A 19,442-nucleotide genomic window follows, 5' to 3' on the forward strand; every position below is an offset into this window, starting at 1 on the left:
ATCTAAGGCGCCGTCAGCTGTGCCCCTTGGCCTGGCCTCCTGGTTTTATCTGTCTCACGTGCCTTGGTGCCTCCCAGCTGGAATCCTCAGCTCCCCCACCCAACCTCACCCTTCCCAGCTCTGCCTAGAGAAGGACACACCTCCAATCAGCTGCCTGGCTGCCAGTGCCTGCCAGCACCTCATTAACCCAGATGGCCCCCACCCCGCCCTGAGAAGTGTGGGCTGGGCAGAGTTCAGGGATCAGGGCAATCTCCCTGACCTTCCCACCTGTGAGGAAAGGCAGGAGGGACTTGGGGTTCCCTACACCAGCCCCAGAAGTTACCCTCATGCTGTATTGGACAGACACTTTTGGTCCTCAGAGCTCCGCTCCTGGACAGATGACACCTTGTTAGCTGCGGGGTCCAGCTGGGGACTTGATGGGGTCATCTGCACTGGGGCAGAAACCGAGGCTCAGAGGAGAAATGGGACTCAAGCCAGGGGACTTCTCTGGTGGTCCAGCAGTTAGGACTCTGCGCTTTCACTGCTGAGGACGCAGGTTCAATCCCTGGTCAAGGAACTGAGATGCCTAAAGCTGTGTGGTGCAGTCAAAAAAAAGAGGGAGGGGTATGAGAAAGGCAGGGGTCTGCCAGGAAGAAAGACACTATCCAGGTGTCTCCACCCCAACCCCAGCTCCACTCAGTAGAGGCCAACCCGCCAATCTCTCAAATCTTTAGGCTGCATTCAGCTCCCTGAGTTGTGTTCCCCTCTCAACCTATCACAGGCAGGGGTCTTTTCTCCACAGCACCGAAGGACAAGGGAGACTGTGAGAGGAACCATCTAAGGAGGCCAGAGTAGAACAAACAGAACTTAAGAGTCTGACCTCCCAGCCCACACACTCCTGCTGGCCACTCCCCCAGCTTCTAGACTCCAGCTTTCCCTGGGAACCTTGCCTCCCAGAGGGGCTGAAGACAGGCCCTGGGGCAGTGGCTGGTGGAGATTGGATCTCAGCCTAGAGGGAAGTGAAAGGGTTAACGCCCTCATGTCCACTGGGCCAGTCCAGCCAGCTCTCCCCAGAGCCTGTAAGTCCAGGCTTGCCTCTGGTCTCTCAATTTCAATTCCATTCTTACTCCCTCCACTTCCTTCCTGGAGAACTGGGAGGGCATCCTTGCCACCAGCAGTGTCTGGGGTGTCATTTAATACTGCCAGTAATCACCACCTCCTGTTTACTGGCTGTCTTTCCCTCACGGCTAGTCTTGTTATCTCTGGGTCTCTCTCTCCATCTTTCACACGCGCACACACACGAATGGGAAAAAGGCTTCTCTCCATCCCGGTTCCTGCCCCATCCTACTGCTCTCCCTAAAACTGATCCGAATCAACTGGAAAGCAGGAAACAGGAAGTAAGGATGTATAGAGCTGAAGATACAACATCTCTTCTGAACAAGAGCAATCACATCACAGCAAGCTCAGAACAAGAGAATACTTGGAGGGCAAATAGGAGGGAGGTGGACGAAATTAGCAAGTACCAAAGGATAAAGATCCCTCTTCCACATCAAACAGAGCCGTCACAGTCAGCGAGGACTGGAACGCCTGAGATTACTGGTGGGTTCAATATGCCAGCGATACAATAAGAGAGGGAGCTTTTGAAAGCAAAGAAAGTGTCCATGTATCACCGCATAGCCGACTCACAGGAGAAGACCACAGGACTCGGTGGAGGGCTGGAGCAATTGCATTCAGACCTGCCCCCACCTCCCTCCCACCCTCCACTGGGTCTTTGGCTCCCCGAGTGTGAGATGACAGTGACCGCACATCTATGGACACTCCTGATTCTTGATATCCAGTGTTTCTGTCAGACTATGTGTCCTGACTTGGGAATGTGAAGTGTGCCCTTCCTTGAACAGTGTCTATTTTATTAGTGGCCTCAGGTGCTCAGATGCCCTCCTGAAGGCGGGAGTGTGGCTCTTTGCCAGTTAAGAGTGGGGTCCGCCCACCCCCAGACTTGGTTAGTGGGAGAAGTGTTGGGCCAGCCTCAGCCTGGCATCAGGCGCCATTCCCGGAGCAAAGGTGAAGTCCAACCTTCCACCAGATGGCTGGAGCCGACAAGCAGAGATAAGGGTCACACTTTGGACTCCGCTGCCAGAAGGGGGCAGTGCCCCCGGGGTCCCTGATCCCCCGAGGCCCCTTCTGCGGCCGGTCCTGCTCTCCTGCCTGGTTAAAGGAGGAAGACGAGGCCGAGGCCGGGGCACGGGGCTAGCCGGCCACTCACCGACGCGGAAAGCGAGGTGGGCACCTGCAGCGGATCACTCGGTCATTACCACCGCCGACCCGGAGGGCAGCGCGCGAGGGTGACAGGCCGGACTGGGTGGGTGGCGACTTCAGGGACGAGGGGAAGGGAGGAGGGAGCCCTGCGGAGCGAGGCAGAGCCGCCCGGTGCCCAAGGACCGAGGGCGCCCGCTGCGCGGCGGGTCGGATGCTGGCGGGAGAGGGAGGAGCCAGCCCGCTGCCCCGCCCCTGCCCTCTCGGCCCGGCTCCGCGCAGCCCCGGTCCTGCGGGCCGCTCGGTCCCAGACCCGGCCAGGCCGCGGGGCGGGCATCGCCGGGGGAGTCGTCGTCGGAGACCACGGGGCTGAAGGCGCGGGCAGCGGGCGCCGGGACACCTGCGGGCACAGGTGAACGGCAGGAGGGCGGGGCGGGACGGGAGGCGGGGGGCGCGGGGTCCAGAGGAAGGGAAACGGGTCAAAGCTCAGAAAGGACCCGGGGCTGCGGGGAGAGGGACTCGGAGCCCAAGGAGGGAGGGTTATTGCGAGGCAAGGAACGCTGCTCTCCCCTGCTCACAAATCAGAGGAAAGGTAAGGGGAGGCGGAGCGGGGTTCCGGGGCCCACCTGGAGGGACACCAGCACTTGCTTAGGCGGTCTCTCCTCTCCAAGCCCCGCCCACCCAGAGAGCGGGGAGGCCTCTACCGAGGTTGAGGGGGAGGGGAGGGAGCCCCTCGCGTGTCTCCCAGCCTCACCGACGAGCTCCCAGAGACTGGCGAAACCAGACAGAGCCCGCTTCCTCTCTGCTCATCTCTAAGGCCAGCGGTCTAAGACCTGCCGATGGCCTGAGGGTCCAGGGGTGGGGCGTTCCTTTAGGGTGTGTGTGTGTGTGTTAGTCAGTCGTGTCCCACTCTTTGCGACCCCATTGACTGTATGTAGCCTGCCAGGATCCTCTGTCCATGGAGTTCTCCAGGCAAGGATATTGGAATAGGTTGCCAGAGAGTAAATATTTCAGACTTCGAAGCCGCTGCGGTCTCTGTCATAGCTAGCAGGGAGGAAGTCGCAACTGGCCAAGCAGGGAATGTGTCTGTGATCCCATAGTGCTTTCTTTAGGGACATGGATATTTGAATTGAATATAATCTTCCTGTGTTGTTAACTATTCTTCTTTTTCATGATTTTATGTACTTTTTAAATTTATTCTTCTTTTGACTTTTCCAAATATTTAAACATGTAAAACAGCCATTCTTAGCTTGTGGGCTGTGCAAAAACAGGTGGCAGATTGGGCTGTCTTCACCACCCCTGCACACCACCCCACCCCCACCCCGGCAACTTCCCACCCGCACCTCCACTCCTGTGTATTGGGGAGGGAAGGATGTTGCTAGGTGCAAGGGGCATCCCCCTCACCTGGGGGCACCCAGGAAGCAGGGAACCTGTCTGTAACCCTTGATCCCAGCTACTCTTTAGGATGTCAGCATCCTTTGAAGCCAGTGCAGGAACTGGTATCCCAAGTGTGCACATGTGAATGAGGGGGTGTGTTCCAAGGGGCTTTCTGCCCAGCCTGTGGGAGACCCCCAACCCCCACCAAGTCCTCGATGAGGCCACTGTACTCTCCCAACAAGCAAACTGGGCTCTCCCCTTCCCTTCTTCTTCTTCCCCTCCCCCTCCACCTCTGTCTCCATCCCGGCACCCTCCGCTAACCAAGGCTGGCCCTTTGATCCTTATATTCTCTCTGCAGCCTCAGGGGGCCCCTTTCCCCTGCACAGTGGAGTGATGAGCCTTTGCAGGTGACCCAGGAGAGAAGGGATGCAGGCCTTGGGTCCTCCTGATAAGAGTCCCCTCCAAGGGCTGGTGGCCTCCCGCATTGAGACCTATGGAGGCAGGTATCAGGCCTCGGTCGCGAGTCCTCCAGGCAATGTCTATCCCCGAGGAGGTCTTTTGCTGGTGAGTCCAGGCCGTGCCCCAGAGGTGATCTGGGCGGGGCAGGCGGGAGGACACCCGGGCTTTCAAGTCTCTGTCCCCTTGCCAGGCCTTGGGTGGCACTCTTCCCAGCCCACACCCCCGCCTTCTCTCCTGGATTGTGAGGGAGAGGATGGTTGTGTGGGGCCAGGGTCCCGGGACTCCACACTCACCCCAGACAGAAGGAGCAGGTGAGGCAGAGAGCCAGGAGGGGCCAGGCCCTCGGTGCTGTTGGAGGCACGGAGCTGGGGGTGGGAGGTCACCAAACCCAGGGTTCGGTGCCTCCCAGACTCCCACCTTTACTAGGGAAGAGCTTGTGAGCGGCTCCCTGAGACCTGCCTTCCTCTGAGTCAGGCCTGGAGGAAGAGCAAAGGTTCAAGGTGTCCTTACTCTACAGGTGGGGAGGGGTGTGGGGGCCTGCCTGGCTCCAGCCCGGCTCCACCCACCAGCCGGCCTCCAGCGCTGACCAAGGAAAGGGGCGTGGAGGCCCAGCGGCCTTTCCCTTGGCCTCCCTCCACCTTGAGGTCAATTCTGTTTCCAGCTGGGGATATCCCTCGTCTGACTGGAGGAGGGTTTGGCCATGGGACACCACCGAGGGTGGGAAGGGAGACTAGGAAGTCTCTATGGTGTAAGTGAGGCCACAGGCAGGTCAAGGAATGTGACCAGGCCTGCCCAGGAGGGACTGCTAGCCCAAGCCTCAACTTCTCCCATAGAAGGGCAGCCACTCCCAATGGGATGGGAGGGCACACATGTGTGCGTGGGTCGCAGAGTGCGTGTGCACCGGGCCCTGTGCATATACACAGCCAGAGTGTAGGGAGCACACGGGAGCTGGGGACACTGGGGCACACGCAGAGCCCAGTCGCGTACGTGCCTCTGTGCCTGCTCTGCACGAGGCTGCGTCTACCCCTGGCCCCTCTGCCCTGCCCAACTGGCTCCTGCCCATCTAGGCAGCCTTCCTGGCAGCGACCACTGTGACTCAGGGCCGGAGTGGCGGCTCACACTAAACTGGTTTTAGGGGAGCGGTGAGCCAGCCCAACTTTCAGGCAGGTGTAGGGGACGCTGTCCAGAGCTAAGCCGGGCCCCACTCTGCCTCTCTGGGACCTCTGCGGGAAGGGGGCACGCCCAGAGCTCCCCCTGCTCTTCCTCCAGGATCCCAGCCGCCGACTCCTCCAGGGCTACGTCCCCTTCACCACGGGTTCTGGCCCGGCCCGACGCCTTTCTCCCCTGAGGCTTCGAGAACCAGAGCCTGAGAAGACGCACAGAAGTCCCTTTGGGGTCGGGACACCTCACTCCCCCAAACTCAAGGTGAGGGGTTCCTCTCCTCCCATCACCGAGCTCCCAGCCTGAGCTGCAATCAGAGCTGAGAACACCAGAGTCCCTCCAAGAAGCCAAGTGCAGCTCTAACTAGAGACCCTCTCAGGGGAGCATCTCCCAGCCAGGCTGTCTCATAAGAATGTCCACTTTACGGGCAACTGTCCAAATATTCCCGGGACCGCTGGTTCCCTAAGCCCCCTTCGGGCCCCCACCTGAAGGTCCCTCTGAAGGGGTCTGACTCAGGAGAGACCTGGAAGCTGTCTTTCTGATTACGGAGCCCGGAGTCAGGGACCTTCCTGCAGACAAGGCTCCTCTCCATACGGGTTCCAGCCTTGTGCCGACCCCAGTAATCCCAGCCAGGGTTGATCTTCCCTGCCCCTGCCAGGCCTGCATGTCCCCACTCATGCTCAGAGCTGCTTGTTACCTCCCATTCACACACACATGCACACGCACACACACATATGATAACTTACAGTGAACCATGTCAGATTCATGATCTCTGAAGATTTAGCTTCAGGACCGGGGACCAGGCTTGATCACTCAAGAGCTTTTGTGTAGCAGAGTTTTATTAAGGTGAAAGGGGACAGAGAAAGCTTCTGACACAGACATCAGAAGGGGGACGGAGAGTGTCCCCCTCCCTAGTCTTATCAGGGCCCTATAGAGTTTTACCAGGCCCACTCTCACAACATACAGCTTAAATTAACAAGATTAGAGCTAATGGACTTCCCTGGTGGCTCAGACGGTGAAGTGTCTGCCTACAATGCGGGAGACCTGGGTTCAATCCCTGGGTTGGGAAGATCTCCTGGAGAAGGAAATGGCAACCCACTCCAGTATTCTTGCCCGGAAAATACCATGGACAGGAGGAACCTGGTAGGCTATAGTCCATGGGGTCACAAAGAGCTGGACATGACTGAGCAACTTCTCTTTCACTTTCACCAGACTCACTCCCACAATATATGTCTTAAGATAACAAGATTAGTCAGAAGGTTCTTGTTAAGGGGAAACATTCCCTCAAGCAAGATACATTGTTATATTGACTAAGACAAAACAGTGTAAAAAGTTTGTCCTTTTCTCCTTGAGACCCCCAGACCCCTTTTTCCTTCTGGAGGGCTCTAGACTCCTTTCTCCTCAAGGGCCCCAGACTCCTTATCAACCCACCTAAAGATGAGCTCTCTCACATACACGCACGTATGCACACACGCAGCCCTTCATCGGCCAGGTGGTTAATCCCCTCTTGGCGCCCCCAGGAAGTCACCAAGGCCCATGAGCTGCAGGTGAGGCTGCATACCTTCAGCATGTTTGGGATGCCCCGCCTGCCCCGGGAGGACCGGCAGCACTGGGAGATTGGGGAGGGCAACGACAACAGCGTGGCCATTGAGAAGTCCTGGAAGGAGCTGGTGCCTGGGCACAAGGTGAGCCTGACCACGTGGGGTCCGAGACACACACATACACCCCCCCTCACCTCTGACCCAGAGGAGGGAAAGGCCATGGGAAGTGGGGTCCGTGGGGACAGCACTTAGAGGCATGTCACTGAAGCTTCAGATCTGGGCCCGACCATGTATTAGTGAGACCCCATAAGGTACTAGTGAGGCCTCACAAGGTACTAGTGAGACCCCCCCAGGTACTTCTGAGACCCCGCCAGGTACTAGTGAGACCCCCCCCCCAGGTACTACTGAGACCCCACCAGGTACTAGTGAGACCCAGCCAGGTACTAGTGAGACCCCACCATGTACTAGTGAGGCCCTGCCAGGTACTAGTAAAACCCCCACATACTAGTGAGACCCCGCCAGGTACTAGTGAGACCCCCCCACCCAGGTACTTCTGAGACCCCGCCATGTACTAGTGAGACCCCGCCATTGACTAGTGAGGCCCTGCCAGGTACTAGTGAGACCCCCCCAGGTACTTCTGAGACCCCGCCAGGTACTAGTGAGGCCCCGCCAGGTACTAGTGAGACCCCCCCCAGGTACTTCTGAGACCCCACCAGGTACTAGTGAGGCCCCGCCAGGTACTAGTGAGGCCCCACAAGGTACTAGTGAGACCCAGCCAGGTACTAGTGAGACCCCACCATGTACTAGTGAGACCCCGCATGTACTAGTGAGGCCCTGCCAGGTACTAGTAAAACCCCCACATACTAGTGAGACCCCGCCAGGTACTAGTGAGACCCCCGCCCCAGGTACTTCTGAGACCCCGCCATGTACTAGTGAGACCCCGCCATTGACTAGTGAGGCCCCACCAGGTACTAGTAAGGCCCCGCCAGGTACTTCTGAGACCCCGCCATGTACTAGTGACACCCCACCATGTACTAGTGAGGCCCTACCAGGTACTAGTGAGACTCTGCCATGTACTAGTGAGGCCCCACCAGGTACTAGTAAAACCCCCACATACTAGTGAGACCCCTCCAGGTACTAGTGAGACCCAGACTTGTACTAGTGAGGCCCCGCCAGGTACTAGGTCTCTGCCAGGTACTAGTGAGACCTTGGACAAGACAACAAGCCTCTCTGTGCCTCCATCGCCTCATGACATGAGGATGACAAACACCCCCTCCACACTGGAAGACGGAGAAGGTTAAAGGCTGTCTAGGACGCATGTCCGGTAGCATTTAGCAGACGGCAGCAGCTGGTCTTGTCATCGTTCACCAGCCCCATCCCCACCCAGGAGATGAGCCGGGAGCTCTGCCACCAGCAGGAGGCCCTGTGGGAGCTACTGACCACGGAGCTCATCTATGTGCGGAAGCTCAAGATCATGACGGATGTGAGCCACCCCCCGCCACCCAGTAGCCCCGGCCCTGGCCCTTGAATCATCCCCCATCATCCAGACCAGAACAGGGCAGGGTTGTTGGAGAGGGAGGGGCAGGATACCTAGAGCCCCCTGCCCAGGGTCTTGGGAGAGAGGTTTGCGATACTGAAGATGGGGGTGGGGATGCTGTGAAGGGTGAGGCTGGGGTCCGAGAGGAGGAGACCAGGCACTAAGACCCTCTCTCTCCCTGCATCCAGCTCCTAGCTGCGGGTTTGCTGAACTTGCAGCGCGTGGGTCTGCTGACGGAAGTGAGTGGGCACTCGGTGTGGGGGGGGGGGGGGACAGATTGGTGTGGGTGGACTGAGCCCAGGGCCTGGGGGGACAAGGTCACAGAGAACTGAAATGCCACTGCCCCATCTACTAGGACCCCAACCTCCCGCCCTCCCCACTCCACTTCTTGCTCTAGAACCCAGTTCCCCGCACCCAGGCTCAGTTGGCCTGCCTGTCCGTGGCCAGTGCAGCCCACGGGTCACCTGCCCAGACACATGGCTGAGTGCCATCCCCTCCCCCAGGTGTCAGCTGAGACCCTGTTTGGAAACGTCCCCAACCTGATTCGAGCCCACCGGAGCTTCTGGGAAGAGGTGCTGGGGCCCATCCTAGAGGAGACACGAGCCTCAGGCCAGCCTCTGGACCCGGTCAGCCTGCAGGACGGCTTCCTGATGGTGAGGAGGGCACAAGGGCCGCTTCCAGATGGGGTGGAACTGGGAGGGCCCCGAGGGGTCCTGTCCGCAGGGCAAGCGCTTGCCACCGGAATGCTGCTGTGATTCAAGCAAGTCCAAAGACACGGCCCTTACCCCCAAATACCAGTTCATCTCCTGCCTTCATTTCACCAGTATGACCTCTGTCCCCAGGGCTCTTTGGGCTTCTGAACATCCCAGAGGGCAACTGTCTCAGGGAAGGGCTACACACATAATGAAATCTGATGTCGGGGACAGAGATTCAGGGACAAGCATCAGGAAACAAGACTGGGGCCTTAGTGACTTGTCCCTTGGGAGCCTGGGGGGAGGGAATGTGAAAGACCACAGGCCACTAGCAAGCAAGAGGCTGGGGATCCAACCTCCACCCAGTTCCCCAGCCAGGGAAGCATGGCCTTGCAGGGTTGGGCTGGGGTAGAGAGGTGGGGGCACAGTCTCCTGGGGGCCTTCTGTGACCCCCTTCTCCAGGGCAGGGCTCTGGGCAAGCCTCAGGTCGCCACTCCACAGCTGGGCTGAAATGGGATCTGCAGCACCCTAACAACAGTCTGCTGAATTATTGATGGTGGGTGAAATCCAGAGCAGCAGGGCACAGCAGGGGCTGAGGATGGAGCTCAGAGGTGGCAGCGGGTTGACCCCTCAGGACCTCAACTCCTCCTTGGAGTCCAGGGAGGGGGGCTGGAAGTTGAGGAGGGTCTGGACTGGCAGGCACTGGAGGGTCTAGGCCAGGCTGCTCTGCGTGTTGTGTGTGGCTGGAGCCGGCATCTCATCCCGCCTTCCCCTGCCCGCTCCCCGTCCCCACACCTGTCCCTCCAGTGCAGCCAGCGCTTCCAGCCCTACGTCCTATACTGCCTGAGAGTGAGGCAGACCATGGCCTACGCCCGGGAGCAGCAGGACCACAACCCTCTCTTCCACATCTTCGTGCAGGTGGGAGAGGACTCGCTGGGGAAGGGGGACGCGGCGGACCTTGGTCCAACGCAGAAAGGTAGCCTACAGTCCCTCACCCCTGCCCCCCTTCCCTGGCAGTGGTGTGAGAAGCACAAGCTCTCGGGGAGGCAGATGCTGGGAGACCTGCTCATCAAGCCCCACCAGCGCATCACCAAGTACCCTCTGCTGCTCCAGGCTGTGCTTAAGAGGACCCCCAATCCCCAGGCCCGGGAGGCCCTGACCGCCATGGTAGGACTGGCAGGGCTGACCCCTGCGGGAGGCGGGGGCTGGTGTGTTGGGGCGCAGCTCCGGGAACCCTTGAGGTCTCCTTCCTCGTGCGTATGTGCCCGTGTGACGCTGATGTCGTCAGTGGGTGGGATGAACCGGCGAGGAGCCGCGCAGTCTTCCTCCGCACCCTTCCCTTCCCGCTCCCCCAGATCGCAGCGATGGAGTCATTCCTGCAACACATCAACAAGCAGGTGCGCCAGGGCGAAGAGCAGGAGAGCTTGGTGGCTGCAGCCCGGCGCATCGGGCCCTACGAGGTGCTGGAGCCGTCCAGCGAGGAGGTGGAGAAGGTGAGAGAGACAGAGGGAAGGGGGCTTCGGGAAAGTAAGGTCCCCAGGCCTGGAGGGAGAGGGGCAGAGGTGCCAAGGGCTCTGGGTGTGGCCGTCGTTCCTAGTAGCTGGGCGGGGGCGAGGGGCAGGGGGCGGGCCCCGGGGCGAGCTTAGGGGGGTGAACCGGAGGCACTCCTCCAAGGGGCGGGGTTTCCGGTGCCCACTCTGCTCTCTGCACCCTCAGAACCTGCGACCATTCTCCACCCTGGACCTGATGGCCCCCATGATGGGGGTGGCTCCAGAGCACACCAGGCAGCTGCTGCTGGAGGGGCCCGCTCGTGTGAAGGAGGGACGTGAAGGGAAGGTGAGAAACAGGGAGGATGGGAGGAAAGGGAAGAGGAAGAAGGGAGAGGCCCTGGGAGCCAGGCTGGATCAGAGGCTGGAAATGGGAGGAGGGGGCTGTGTGTGTGTGTGTGTGCCTATGTGTGTGTCTGTGTATGTATCTCTGTGTGTGTATCTCTGCCAGTGTCCATGTGTCTGTGTGTGTCCATGTGTCTCTCTGTGTATATCTTTGTGTGTGTCTGTGTGTGTCTATGTCTGTATTCTGCGTGTGTGTGTCTGTGTCTGTATGTGTGTCCATGTGCCTCTCTGTGTGTATCTTTGTGTGTCTGTGTGTGTGTTTATGTCTGTGTGTGTCCATATGTCTCTGTGTGTCTGTGTGTGTCTTATGTCTGTGTATGTCTATGGGTTTCTGTGTTTTTGTGTGTCTTTGTGTGTGTGTCTGTGTGTGTCTTTGTATGTGTCTGTGTATTTGTGTCTGTGTGTGTCTGTGTGTGTTCATGTCCATATGTCTCTGTGTGTGTCTGTGTGTCTATGTGTGTGTCTATGTCTGTATTCTATGTGTGTGTGTCTGTGTGTGTGTCCGTGTGTCTCTCTGTGTGTATCTTTGTGTGTGTCTATGTCTATGTCTGTGTGTGTCCATATGTCTCTCTCTGTGTCTCTGTGTCTGTGTCTGTATTCTATGTGTGTGTGTGTGTCCATATGTTTCTCTGTGTGTGTCTGTGTCTGTGTCTGTGTCCATGTGTCTCTCTGTGTGTGTCTGTGTGTGTTGGGAGGAGGAGATGGTTCTGGCCTTGCTCTGCTGGTTGCTGTGACTCAAGTCAGCCACTTTCTTTCCTGTAAAGAGACGTGCCCACACTGAGGGGCTCCCAGCTCTCAGTTCCCGCTGCTCTGTGTTGCCCGCACACCCATGCCTGACCCCTGTCTCTCCACCCCTGCTCCAGCTGACCCTTGTCTCTCTCCTTGCACGCCCTTAGCTGGATGTGTACCTGTTCCTGTTCTCTGATGTGCTCCTGGTGACCAAGCCCCCTCGCAAGGCGGACAAAGCCAAGGTTATCCGCCCGCCCCTCATGCTGGAGAAGCTCGTGTGCCGGCCACTCCGTGATCCCAGTAAGTCTCTTCTCTTTTCTGTCTCCCTTCCCATCGGCCGCAGAAGCAGAGGTGGGGTTGGGGATCAGATAAGGTCCAGCCCTGGAAGCAGACCTTTTCCTGCCCCCAGGCAGCTTCCTGCTGATCCACCTCACTGAATTCCAGTGTGTCTCCAGCGCCCTCACCGTGCACTGTCCCAGCACTGCCGACCGGGCCCGGTGGCTGGAGAAGACCCAGCAGGCCCAGGTGTGTGATGCCGGGCGTGGGGCTGGGGAGGGCCCTGGAGCTCAGACACAAAAGGGGAGGATCAAGGAGAGGAGAGAGAAGCTAGGGGAGAAGCACTCAGATTTAGACCAGAACTTCTGCCCCTCTGGTGTGCTCTCAGAGGAAGACACAGCCTTGACCATCAAGAAGGAATTTCCTGGTGGTCCAGTGGATAGGACTCTGTGCTTTCACTGCCAAGAGCATGGGTTCAGTCCCTGGTCTGGGAACTAAAATCCCACAAGCCATGGGACACGGCTGAAAAAAAAAAAAAAAGTATAAAAGAAAAAAGAGCCTAGAAGAAAGCATTTGGCCGGCTTGGATGCCCATTTCTGGGCCAGCCAAGACACACTTCCCTGAAGGTTTCGAGGCTGTGAAACAATTAACTGCTGAACTTGGGCTTCCAGTCAGCAGACAGGGCACCTGCTGCGTACGAAAGGCAAGGGGCTGGGGAATCAGAAAAGTATAAAATGCCATTTCTGCCATCACATAATACACGCTACAGCCTATCTAGACAAATGAGTGTACACACGACAGAAGCGTGTGGAAGGGACGGAGTAGAGCGTGGCTCACTCTGTCTGGGCGTTGGTTGGGGCAGGGACTGTGCAGAGGGTAGGGATGATGAGAAGGCTTCAAAAGGAGCTACTGTCTGAGCCCAGTTGGTGGATCTCTTGGGGCACGTTGGGGGAACGAGGTGGGTGGGAAAGACATTCCAGATGGAGAGCAGAGCGTGTGAAGGTCGGAAATTGGAGGCAGTCGTGTGTGTTAAGACCATCACCAGCCTAGTGGGTGGCGTTACCAGGGCATCCAGCACAAGGGCAGCGGTGCCCTGCCAGATCACGTGGTTTCCAGATGCCATGCTTGGGGCACTTGAACTTTGTCCTGTAAATGACACAGAGCCCATGAAAATGTTAACCCGGTGAGTGACCCTGGGCACATTCCTGCAACAAAAACTAGAGTTCAAAAGCAGCGAGACCCAAATGGAGCTATAGTTTTTAAAATATTTATTTATTTAGTTGGTTGGTTGGTTGGTTGTGCCAGTTCTTAGTTGTGGCATGGGGAATCTTTAGTTAGTTGCAGCATGTGAGTTCTAGTTCCCTGACCAGGGATTGAACCCAGATGCCCCCTGCATTGGGAGCATGGAGTCTTAGCCACTCGACCACCAACGAAGTTCCCCAAACGCAGCTGTGTTGGTTACCACTCGGTGCCTTAAAATGACAGAAATGTATTCCATCACAGCTCTGGAGGCTGGAAGTTGAAAATCGAGGTGTCCTCTCCAGGGCTCTAGGGGGCATCCTTCAATGCCTCCTCTAGCTCATAGGGGCTCCAAGTGTTCCTTAACCTATGGCAGCATCACTCCACTCTCTGCCTCTGTCTTCACGTGGTCCAGCTCTCTGTGTGTCTCTGTGTCCCAGTATCCCTCTTTTGTCTCTTAGACACTGCTCATTAGCCTCAGATCCAGGATGACCTCATCTTGAGATCCTTCACTTAGAGTCTGTGCCCATCTGCAGAGACCCTTCTTCCAAACAAGGTCACCCACATTCACAGGTTCTGGGAGTCAGGACCTAGACCTGTCTGTCTGGGCCCACTATTCAACCCACTATGGGAGCAGAATGGCCAAAGAAGAGGGAAGCAGGCTTCCCTGGTGGTCCAGTGGTTGAGGATTCACCTTGCAGTGCTAGGGTTGTGGGTTCAATCCCTGATCCAGGAATTAAGATCTCACATGCTGCAGGGTAACTGAGCCCGAGTGCCACAGTGAAAGATCTCGAATGACACAATAAAAATCCTTCATGCTGCAACTAAGACCTGACCCAGAAATAAATAAACTTTTTTTTTTTAAGAAGAGGGAAGATTTGAGTTGGACTTTAAGGATGGGAAGACCCCAGGCAGAAGACTCAAGGGAGGAATTGGGCTGGATTTATTTGGGGGGGACAGTAAGCATACCTTCTGAGTCTGTAGGGAAGGGTTTTGTGTGGAGCCAGTGATGACAGGCCGAGTTCTACAGGGACCCCAGGGCCTGCAGAAGAGTGTGGACTGGACGAGTCTGAATTTAGTTAGCAGGCTGACACAAGAGTTGCCATAGATTCTTGAGCAAGGGAGGGCCATGGTGAAATCTGTGTGTCTGGTCTTGAATTGTTAGGTGGCCATGTGACGGTGGGCTGAGAGAGGGAGAGACTGGTCGCAGGAGATTTACCGTACTAGTTTGGGTATGAAACATTGAGGTTGAGTGCCATGGCCTTAGGGACATGGTGCGAAAAAGAAGAAAGGAGCTAAAGAAGAAAGAAGAGACAGGTGAGCCTTAGGGAGACTAAGAGAAGCCTATATTGAATGCATGGTTCAGACCCCAGCTCTGCCTCTTACTGAATGGGTGACCTTGGGGGAGTTATGAGGCTGATCTTCCATTTCTTCACCTGCAAAATGGATTTAAATAACAGTCCTTGTCTCACAGGGAAGATTCAAAGAAACCATTCAGATTAAGCAGGCAATGTGGTGGCAGCTCGTGGTAACTCAGATCCACAAGGACCAAGGATGACTTGCTTGCAAGGTTCCTGTGTGAAAAGCTGCCTTGGCAAAGACAACTGAAATCATCAGAAAGGGAAACCTTTGGCAAAGACAACTGAAATCATCAGAAAGGGAAACCTGTTTGTTTAGTTGCTGCTTCCTGGGTGGGGTAGGGCTGGGGTAGTGAGGTTTCGTTTTAAACAGAAGCCTTTGGAAATGAAGTCGTAGAAGACAGCCAAGTAGAGATCTCTTAGCAGTGCAAGTGTGCTCAGTCATGTCCGACTCTTTTTGCAACTCCATGGACTGTAGCCCGCCAGGCTCCTCTGTCCATGGGATTTTCCAGGCAAGAATACTGGGATGGGTTGCCATTTCCTTCTCTAGGGGATCTTCCCCCCCCCCCCCAACCAAGAGATGGAACCCACATCTCTTTCATCTTCTGCATTGGCAGGTGGATTCTTTACCACTGAGCCACCTGTGAAGCCCAGAGATCTCTTAAGGGCTTGTGGGGGTTTGTGGAAATATGGAAACAGACTGGAGTTCAGGTGAGAGATAAGGATGAACTATGAAAGTTGCTAAGAGAGCAGATCCTAAAAAGTCCTTTTCTCAAGGAAAAAAAATGTTTGTAACAACATATGGTGATGGTTATTAACTAGACTCTTTGGGGATCATTTCGTAATGTTGGGTTAGGGCTAGGGTGGGCTTCCCAGGTGAATCAGTGGTAGAGAATCCACCTGCCAGTGCAGGAGATGCAAGAGATATAGGTTGGATCCCTGGGTCCTGAACATTAAGCAGGCTGCCCCAGCATTGCCCTGACCCCAAGACCAGCTCCTCCCACCTCGTTTCCCTCACCACACTCAGGTCACAGGACCTGGCCTGGCATGGTGGTCTCCTGCCCCCAGGAACCATCACCCTGGCTCTGGCCAACATACCAAGTCTTAAGAGACTGCTGAGAATCCTCGCAGGAGACAGTGACTGGGAAGCCAGGGTGGGAAAATTGAAAATAGGAACCCTAGGTCATTTTCCTGACTCGGTTCATCCATTTTTCCAACATGTCTCTCGTACAGACCCAGCTCCCCTTTACCTTGCTGTGTTTCTAGAGAGGCTTTGGGAAGGTCCTGGTGCCTAAGAGTTGCCCGATTATGTACTTCCACTCTGGGTGGGGTGGGGCCGGAGCATATTCAAATTTCTTAATGGGAATCAACCAACCAGAGTAGAGCTTGGGGGTGTGGTCTTAGCAGCCCCCTGCTGTGCCAGATGTTGTCTCTCAGCTGCTGGCCCTTGGGGAGGGAAGGCGTGAGGCTCAGGCAGGAACCGTTTGCTCACCAGCATGGAAGTCCTTCAATTATTTCCACAGAGATACGGCCATTTCAGCCTGTGCCGGGACCAGCGCTGCCTGCAGCAGCTGCCACCACGGCGTTTTTGCCAAACCTCCGCCTTTAGCCTTTCCAAGGGTTCCGCTGCCGCCTTTCCCTGCCGCCAAGAGAAAAGTTTTCCTTGGATCGTTCTTGACCCTTTAAGGCTGCCCTTGAAAAATAGTGCAGTTATTGAACTAGGACTCACAAAGGCTTCTTCACAAAGGCCTGGTTCAAGTCCACTCATCTTTCTAAGTCTTGTTTTCTCATCTGTAAAATGGGCTAACATCCATGCTTCCACCCTGCCAGGTGGCGATGTGTATCCAATATCCATATGCATGTAGAAGGACTTTATGAACAACTTATCAGACATCACTCTTTTATTCTGATGGTGCCCGTAGGAAAATGCTAAGGAGGACAAAATGTGGTATATCCTCTTTCCATTCCTCCTGGAACGATGTTGCTCTCATCTCTGAGGGACAGCAGAGTCCTCAGCCCAGGACAAAGCATACCCCTGCCCATCCTGCAGGTAGGAGGAAGAGTAACCTGAGGATCCAGCATCATTCAGAGCAATTATGCCACTATCACCACCAATCAGGAATGGCTTCTTGAAGGAAAAAACAAACCAGAGAGAGGGCTTGCCAGGGGGGCATGACAGGCAGGAAGAATGGTACAGCTTGGGAAAGGGCACTTCTGTTCCCCCACCTACCCCCAGGACCAGCTCAAGAGCTCAAATCTTGGCTCCATCCCACTTTCCCAAGGCATGACCTTGGTAATTACTTAACCTCAGAGTCTCTGTTTCTCAGGAATAAAGTTGTTGTGGTTTAGTCCTAAGTCATGTCCAACTCTTTTGCAACCCCATGGACTGTAGCCCGCCAGGCCTCTCTGTCCATGGGATTCTCCAAGCAAGAATACTGGGATGGGTTGCCATTTCCTTCTCAAGGTATCTTCCCGGCCCAGGGATCGAACCCGAGTCTCCTGCTTTGGCAGGTGGGTTCTTTACCACTGAGCCACCAGGGAAGTTCTGGGAGTAATGTAGGAGCAAAAAAAAATCTGCTTCATAGGGTGGTGGAGAAGATGAAGTAAGATAATATTTGTAAAGCACTTAGCATGGTACCTGGCATACAACAGGTGCTCAGTAAAGGAGAGCTCTTAATGAAAGTTTCCACACTCCAGGCCACCCTGCAAAAGCTGAAGGCAGAGGAGTATATCCAACAGAAGAGGGAGCTCTTGGCCCTCTATCGGGACCGAGATGGGGAGTCCCCATGCACCAGGCCCTCCACGCCTTCCCAGGAGGGCTCTCAGAACAGCACGGAGTGCAGGTAAGAACCACAGGGAGCACAAGTTCTCCCAGGGTAGGGGGGCTGCAGGCTGGGAGGAGAGGAAGGGGAATCTATGAGGCTAGAAATGACAAGTTTGGCTGCGGGGGCGGGGTGGGACCTGATTGAGGAACCCAGGCTATAGTTTGGCACCAGCCCTGTAAAGGACCGCCTTTGGGTTAGCTGGCCTTGGGTGGGCACAGAGTAAAGGAAACAGACAGGAGAGAACTCACCGAGAGGAATAGGCTCCCCAGGCCAGGGGTTTTGCAGAATGTCAGGGCTGTAGGAACCCGGCTAGTTCAAATCTGAACAGATAATGTGAGAGCTTCACCCAAAATAACACAGTTGCTGAACATCTTGGTTTGTTAAAGAGGAAAAAAAGACTCCAGCCATGGTGGGTGAGAACTCAGCAGAGCTCAGGAAAGAGCAAATACTTGATAACAAGTTTCTGGACCCGAACGTAGGGGCTAAAATGCCTTAAAGAAGCTTGTGGTCTAGCCAGTGAGATGAGAAAAACAATCAATGAAGTGCAAACAGTGAGACCAAAATAAGTTTGAAGGAGGGGCCATTTCTGGATGGAGAGATCGAGGGAGATTCCCTGGACTTGAACTTGACCCCTCAGCATCTGACTCTGACCATTTGCTATTAACTGTAGGACTTGCGAGTCCTCGACTGTCATCCCCCACCTGGTGGTGACAGAAGACACAGATGATGATGCCCCCTCGGTACCAGATGACACCTCGGACTCTGGCTACGGCACTCTCATCCCAGGCTCTCCCAAAGAGTCCCACTCCTCACTGAGCCGTCTACGCTTGAGGGCCCTTCGGCGGGACCCTCGCCTCACCTTCTCCACCCTGGAACTCCGAGATGTCCCTCTGCGTCCCCAGCCTTCTGACCCCCAGGCTCCCCAACGCCGAAGCGCCCCTGTACTGCCAGAGGAAGGTGTCCGGAAAGCAGGCAGTCTTCCCAGGGTAGACCCACCGACTTGGTCTGAGGAAGAAGACCGGACCTCAGCGGGCGAGAATGTGGTGGTGGAAACGTTGCAGAGGGCCCAGCTCCGGGGGCAGCTGTGCCCCTCCCCAACCCACGCTGACTCTTCTGAGGAAAGCCCCTGGGAGTCCTCAGGGGATGAAGAAGAGGGGTATCTCTTCCAGGGACCAGACTACACCCCCTCCCCTCACCCACTCCGGCCCGAGGACATGCTCCGAGAGATCCGTGAGGAACTGGCCAGTCAAAGGATTGAGGGCGTCCCCGAGCCTGGAGACTGCAGGCCTCGCAAGCTGACTCGGGTCCAACTGCAGAGGATGCGAGGGTCTCATGTCGTACACCTGGACACACCCCTGTCCACATCGTAAGTGCAGAACAGAAGCTGGCTTGGGACAGAGTGGAGGGAAAGGCCAGTGTGGAACCAGCGGGGATGCAAGAGGTAGTGGTCGGGTGGGGGGGGTGGTTGTGAGATGGGTCAACATAGGAGAGCTTCCCAGGTGGATCAGCAGTAAAGAATCCACCTGCCAATGCAGGAGACACAAATTTGATCCCTGGGTCAGGAAGGTCCCCTGCAGAAGGAAATGGCAACCCACTCCAGTATTCTTGCCTGGAAAATCCCACGGACAGAGGAGCCTGGTGGGCTACAGTCCACGAGGTCACAAAGAGTCAGACATGACTTAGCCACTGCGCAAAGGCCAAAAATAAAGGAGGGCAGGAATGGGGGTGGTGGTGTCATGGCAGGGAGAGGCCTTTAGCTTCACTCTTCACCCACGTCTACCTGATACCTGCTTCTTTCCCTTTCAGAGAGGTGTGAGGAACATGAAAGACCCTTAGCATTTCTCCAGGAGGAAATCTCTTCTGATGAATGCTGGTCACCACCTCCACCCTGGGACTCTACCTCAAGGACATTTCCCCAGGCATCCTGCCCCTCCTGCTCAGAGGACTTTGGGGATCAAGAACTGTACATTTATGTATCACAGATACCCCGAAACCCCACATAAAGTTGTGTGTGAAAACCACCGTCCAAGCAGCACTAGATGAGGGCGGAGCAAAGACAACCTGAGGTGGGGGTCAGGGTGGTTGTAACAGACTGAGCACAGGTTGACTCCATCTGTGCCCCAC

The 19,442-nt window shown here is 56.1% G+C and overlaps 1 protein-coding gene across 5 annotated transcripts; it reads left to right on the forward strand.

The window, feature by feature from the left end:
* Nucleotides 1–1,995: 1,995 nt before the first annotated feature.
* PLEKHG6 (pleckstrin homology and RhoGEF domain containing G6) lies at nucleotides 1,996–19,339 on the forward strand. 5 transcript variants are annotated; one of them, XM_006065779.4, is made up of 16 exons: nucleotides 2,499–2,644; nucleotides 3,968–4,173; nucleotides 5,338–5,493; nucleotides 6,750–6,914; nucleotides 8,158–8,253; nucleotides 8,496–8,546; nucleotides 8,811–8,960; nucleotides 9,807–9,917; nucleotides 10,017–10,166; nucleotides 10,355–10,492; nucleotides 10,716–10,835; nucleotides 11,788–11,920; nucleotides 12,030–12,145; nucleotides 17,191–17,336; nucleotides 17,989–18,684; nucleotides 19,125–19,339. In XM_006065779.4, exons 2-16 carry the CDS (start codon nucleotides 4,036–4,038, stop codon nucleotides 19,132–19,134), a joined length of 2,376 nt encoding a protein of 791 aa, XP_006065841.1. In that variant the 5' UTR covers nucleotides 2,499–2,644; nucleotides 3,968–4,035; the 3' UTR covers nucleotides 19,135–19,339. The 5 variants fall into 5 exon arrangements, with proteins under 5 accessions (XP_044796926.1, XP_044796927.1, XP_044796928.1 ...); XM_044940991.2 differs by lacking the exon at nucleotides 2,499–2,644 and adding an exon at nucleotides 1,996–2,258 and having other exon boundaries at nucleotides 9,807–10,166; XM_044940990.2 differs by having other exon boundaries at nucleotides 2,498–2,644; nucleotides 9,807–10,166.
* The last annotated feature ends 103 nt before the right edge of the window (nucleotides 19,340–19,442 follow it).

The sequence above is a fragment of the Bubalus bubalis genome, chromosome 4 (assembly GCF_019923935.1).
Source record: "Bubalus bubalis isolate 160015118507 breed Murrah chromosome 4, NDDB_SH_1, whole genome shotgun sequence".
Classification (NCBI taxonomy): domain Eukaryota; kingdom Metazoa; phylum Chordata; class Mammalia; order Artiodactyla; family Bovidae; genus Bubalus; species Bubalus bubalis.